Source organism: Centrocercus urophasianus, unplaced genomic scaffold (genome assembly GCF_019232065.1).
Source record: "Centrocercus urophasianus isolate 14NV4802_14NV808 unplaced genomic scaffold, USGS_Curo_1.0 seq_901, whole genome shotgun sequence".
Taxonomy (NCBI): Eukaryota; Metazoa; Chordata; class Aves; order Galliformes; family Phasianidae; genus Centrocercus; species Centrocercus urophasianus.
Window position 1 is genome coordinate 36,619 of NW_024885535.1, and position 5,840 is coordinate 42,458.

Consider the following 5,840-nt stretch of genomic DNA (forward strand, 5'->3'; position numbering starts at 1 on the left):
GGGGTGGATAGATGGGTAAATGGATGAATGAATGGAGGGGAAGATGGACAGATGGTTGGAAACAGGCAGTCACAGGGTGTAAAGGCCATAACTGCCTGATGGCTAGGTGATGTTTTAGCAGGAGGGTTGATAAAGGGAAGCGTGTCAGAGCTGCAGGACAGTGAGTGATCGACATGCAAGCTGACTGTGAAACAAAACAATCTCTCATTACAAAATCTGCAGGGAAAATAACATTTGCGAAATGAAATCATCAGTGATAAAGTGAGACTGACATGGAAACACATGGCTGCCCCCAACCCGCTTACCTCTGTTTGGCTGATGTCCTTCGACACGCGAGGCAGAGGGGGAGGGAATCACTCTGCTGCCCCAGCGTTTCACATGCAGGAGAAGCTGCCTGTTTTTGTAACACCCACGTGAAATCCCAGCAGCAGTGAGAGCCACCTGGGACTCCGGAAACATTGCTTTGGTTTGTCGCTGAATGTGGGGTACAATGTAGTGCATCTGTAGGTTTTTGTGTCCCTGGAAAAACATACACATCCCTGCCTACAAGGACAGGAGCGGTGTCTCATTCTTCTCTCTCCCTATGTTTGAGAAGGTTTAAACTCTTTAGTGGCTGAGCCTACATTTTGGCTGTGCGAAAGCCCTTCCACGTGGTGACATAAGCATCGTTTTTTGAACACCAGCAGGGGAATCCCAGCGCATCCTTTTAAAGGTGCATACATTTTATTTTCTCCATGTTATGGAACAGGGTAACCAAAGCAAAGAGGCAAAGCAGAAAAAGTGAAGGTCAGGACTAGTATTTATGGAGTACTTTGCAGGAATATTGTCCTAAGATGCCAATGGAAAACGATCCAGCAGTGCAGTCCAGAGCACGTCTGGCAACGCTTGTGTTTCACATTCATGCATTTCAACTAAGTTAATCACCCAGGACACAGGCTGAAAAATGAAGAAAGAGCCAGGACCAGCAATTTTGCTCTTCTTTCTCACTGGAAGGGTTTTTTTTCTCTCTAATGTTGCCGAACACTGGAAACTTTGTATGTGTAAAATAAAGGATGTTAATAAAATAAACATCCCAAAACGGAAACAATTCCGTAATGAATTTCTCCCCTCCGTGACTGGGAATTCTTCCCTGCAGGCAGAGGTGGGGTGAAGCAGAAGCTCTGTGGACGGCTGTGCCTGGAGGAAGTGGTACCAGAGCCTGTGGGTCAGGGTGAGCACATCCTCCACCCAGCAGGTGCTGCACAGCCCTGCAGTGAAGCCCGTAGTGAAGCTGGGCAGCACCCAGGAGATTCTTGTCCTGTTTGCCTTCTCTCAAATATCAGGAGGAATGCATGGCATGGTGAGATGCCCCATCCATCCCTGGAGGTGTCCAAGGCCAGGTTGGATGGGGCCCTGGGCAGCCTGGGCTGCTGTGAGATGGGGAGGTTGGTGGCCCTGCATTGGTGGGGGGTTGGAGCTTCGTGATCCTTGAGCTCCCTTCCAACCCAAACCATGCTGTGATGCTGTGATTTTGATTCTGTGATGGTGCCACAGTTTCTGTATGGACAAAGGTGAGGCTGGTTCAGACCACTCCAGTTTGATGGTGTGGATACATCTAAATCACATTAATGCCCTCAGCTGTTGTTTTCCACGTAGTGAATAAGTGGGTCCCTATTCAGGAGTTGCTCATTTCAGTGTGTGTCTGCACAGCAGCCATGATGTGCACAGGACAAAGAAAGATGGAGATGTGATAACAGATCAACAAAATGAAAGGAAAATAATTTGGTCTTTGAGTTTGCTTCATGTCCTTCTGTCCAAAGGAGTCCTTGGGATATGGGAAAGGAACTCCTGCCTCACCGTCTCAGTTCTGATATCCTTCCACTTTTGCCCTGGGATGGAAAATAAGCACATCTCTGGTGTTCCTGCTAAAGCAAATCTGGGATACAAAGGCACCAAACAGGGGTGGGAGAAGCAGAAGGGGTGAAAAAAAAAAAGGGAAAATGAGGCAGAACCACCATGAGGATTCCCGGTGGGGTTTCAGACCATCATTCCTCCAAAGTTACTGAAAGGGAATGGATCAAAAATCCCTTCATATGCAAATCACGTTTCTCCAGCTCTTTGCAGCAGTGCTGCTGTTGCAGTGACATCAGATCTTGATAGCAATGTGGAAAAGAAGCGGAGGTGCTGCTCCCAGGCAGTCCTGAAGGAATATTTTTGGCTCGTGCCAAAAGAGGATTGAGCTGCTTTATTCTGCTGCTCTTGCAGCAGCAAGCGTGGGGATCTGAGCAGATCTGTCAGTCTATCAGCACTCGACGCCACCGCCTCCTGCATCAAGCTTTCCATCAGGATTTCTTAAAGTGCTCTGGGGTTTGGTGGATTCAGCGGGTCTTTAAGCACAAATTGTGAGCTGTTTATTTCCAAACAAGAGGTTCCCTGTGGAGCAAACACAGCAGTTTCTCCCACAAGCACCAAAATACCACAGCAGCATTTTTCATGGCACCAACTCCATCAGCTATCCTAGCACTGGCTGACTGCTTCTTTTCCTTAACACCCACTAAAGCTGTGCATGCTATCCGTTGTAAACTGAGACAGGGGAGGTTTGGGTTGGATGTGAGGAGGAAGTTTTTGAGCCAGAGGGTGGTGAGGCACTGGCACAGGTTGCCCAAGGAGGCTGTGGATGCCCCATCCCTGCAGGCATTCAAGGCCAGGCTGGATGTGGCTCTGGGCAGCCTGGGCTGCTGGTTGGCGACCTGCACACAGCAGGGCTTGGAGCTGGATGAGCGCTGTGCTCCTTTGCAGCCCAGGACATTCAATTGTTCTGTGAAGCAGGAATCTTCACCTTGCACCCAGTGTTTGCACAGCTGTGCACGGTGTTCCTGCAGAGGGCAGCTCCCAGAAGTGGATGTCACCCAAAGAGGGAGGTTGCATCCACAGCTCAGCTCTGTTTGCTGATTTCTATTACAACCCAATGTCTCTTCCAACTAATTTTAGCAGTCCTCTCACACAGCCCATTCAGTTGTTTCTCTGCTGTCACTGTGGAAATTCTCTTATTGCTCTCTGAGGCAGCGCAGTGTGCTCATTCATCAGAGGTTGGCAGCTCTGCCTCAGCTCTGAGAGGAGCTGCTGTGAGTGAGGAGAGCAATCCATCAACCTGCCAAAGAAGATGAGAAGAGCTTCCCATCCATTCAGTGCAGCAGTTCATAGAGGTTTAGGGTTTTCCCATCACTGTAAAGCAAAACCTGAACGAAGTCTGGGCTGCAGTTCCTCAGAAGGGAAGGAAGACCAAAGTGCTTCTTGGATTGCGTGCACAGCCAACCCCATGGTCACAGCCTTCCTGATGGAAGGCACAGAGCATGTCAGCTCACTCTGCAACACCCCCATCCCACCCTTGTGTCTCCACCCCCCCCAACCTCACTGCCCTCCAAAGGCACAGCCTTCAGCAGCATCTATGTCCTGAAACACATTTTCCATGTTCTGAGCTACTGTCACTTTGCTGTCACCATCCTCCATCGAGGTCCTAAGGACACTTCTCAGCAGTGCCCCCAAGAATGAGGAGGGTCCAACGTCCTGTGAGGCACTGAACAGGCTGCCCAGAGATGTGATGGATGCTTGATGATGATGGATGATGGATGATTCCTGGAGACTTTCCAGGTGAGGCTGGATGGGGCCCTGCACAACCTGATCTACCTGTAGTGTCCCTGTAAAATGCAGAGGAGTTGGAACCAAATGACCTTCAGAGGTCCCTTCCAACTCTAAGGATTCTATGATTCTGTGATTCTGAGGTGTAGGAGGGAGATAAAGAGCCCTGGATGCTCTTATACTTTTCCTTTTTGGGGGTAATAAAATAGGAGACAAAAGCCATCCTTGTAACCCTCATCCCAACGAACAAACAACTGAGCCTGATGTGTAGCCCAGCTCCAAGCACCATGGAGACCATTGGGTGGGGGATGGAGCAGCAGGCAGGGAGCTGTGTGCCCCACTGCTGGCTTCACAGAATCATGGAGTCATAGAAGGATTGAATGGCCTGGGCTGCAAAGGAGCACAGCGCTCATCCAGCTCCAAGCCCTGCTGTGTGCAGGTCGCCAACCAGCAGCCCAGGCTGCCCAGAGCCACATCCAGCCTGGAATTGGATGCCTGCAGGGATGGGGCATCCACAGCTTCCTTGGGCAAATCACACAGAATCATTTCATTTCTGATTAATTTAGAATCAGGAGAACAGGCTTGCATTCTTCCCAGTCCCCAGTTTCTCCTGCAGCCCTCTCTGATGCCCTCCCAGTGCCAGACCCCTTGCAAGTGTGTTCCAGCATTTGCTGTGTGTTTCTCCCCCCAGCCCCATGTGCATGTCAAGGCAGAGCACACGCATGGCTGCACCCCAGAGTGATGAGAACCCTGCCTCAGCAGCCCCATGACTCTCCCCATACCCCCCAACACAGACAGGCAGACCACATGCATTCCAGGTGTTTATTGGGCCATGCTGTGATGCAGCTCAGTGATACTTGCGGGCCAGAGCATGAGCCACAACGTTGACCAGCTTCTGCCAGGCAAATTGGCAGGCAGGAGTGAAATCCCTGGCAAAGTGGGAAGCCAGAACGATGATCAGGATGTCCCCAAGGAGCTGCGGGAGAAAGTGGAGAGCAGGAAAGATTAGTGCTGCTTGGACGGCCAGGGAGCATCTCCTCTTCCTACTCAGCACAGCCTCAGCGCTTGCTGCTGGGGCTGCTGGGCCCAAGTGCTCACTCTTTGCTTATAAAGCTCCGAGTCTGGGGGGAAAAAAAGTGGTCTGCTCCATCCTTGCGAAAAGAAAGGGAGAGCGGGTGGAGAAAAAGCCTTGAGACCGTTTTCCTCCATTCTTGGGATGCTGGTTTGGCCTAATATCCACCTTGAAAAACGCCGCTTGTAATTTATTTGTTTGTTTGTTTGTTTGTTGTAAATGAGGAAATCTACACATTTTTATTTGCAGAAGTTACAGGAAGAAAGACTGCCCATTCTAACCCAGGTTGCCCAGAGAATCTGTAGGAGCCCCATCCCTGGAGGTGCCCAAGGCCAGGCTGGATGGGGACCTGGGCAGCCTGAGGCAGAGGACACCCAGCCCACGGCAGGGGGTGAGACTGGGGGGCTTAAAAGTCCCTTCCAACCTGAGCCATTCTGTGGTTCTATGGTTCTATGGTTCTATGGTTCTATGATTCTATGATCCAGATAGGCAGCCCATTCTGGATAAGCCATAAACCTGCTCTGTCATTTCAGAGCTGCTGTTTTTCCCATAGAATCACAGAATTCTATAGGATGTATGACTTCCTTCAGTGCTCTGCTGAACATCCCTCCACCTCTGCTTCCTCCAGTCCAGCCTGCGCCTTCCTCTGGTTTGCTTTCATTTGTTCTCAACCCAAATGCCTCCTTTAGCTTACAGTCTCACAGTACTTTCTCCTTCCCATTGCTGCACTGACACAAAAAAATGGAACTTTTCAGCCTGAAAGCCACCTGCCCTCCTGCAAAGACTTCTGCACTCACTGGGTCTATGCAGGGATGCTGACTCCACCAGATAGAAAGTGCTCAGCCAGCGTGGCTGGGGCAGCCCCCGTGTTTCAAAGCAAGGCATTGCACAGGGAACGGGCTCAGGCTGCCAACATCTCCTCGTGCCAACAGCTCACCCTGAAGTTCTCGGGGTCCACGTGCAACTTGTCGCAGTGCAGCTCCGACAGCTTGGCGTAGGTGTTCTTGATGTTGTCCAGGTTCCTCACGGCTTCCCCAAAGGAGCTCAGCACTTTCTTACCGTGAGCACGGACCCTGGGGTTGCCCATGATGGCCGTGGGGCTGGAGAGGTTCCCAAAGGACGCAAAGAACCTCTGGGTCCAGGGGTAGAC

General features: G+C 50.9%; 1 protein-coding gene across 1 annotated transcript; it reads right to left on the bottom strand.

Annotated features, from left to right (window-relative positions):
- Window positions 1–4,465: 4,465 nt before the first annotated feature.
- On the bottom strand, window positions 4,466–5,840 carry LOC122171675 (hemoglobin subunit epsilon; the record flags this gene model as incomplete). The annotated part of the gene is made up of 2 exons (XM_042839394.1): window positions 4,466–4,594; window positions 5,628–5,840. Coding segments are annotated over 2 exons (342 nt in total), but the record flags the coding sequence as incomplete, so codon positions are not given.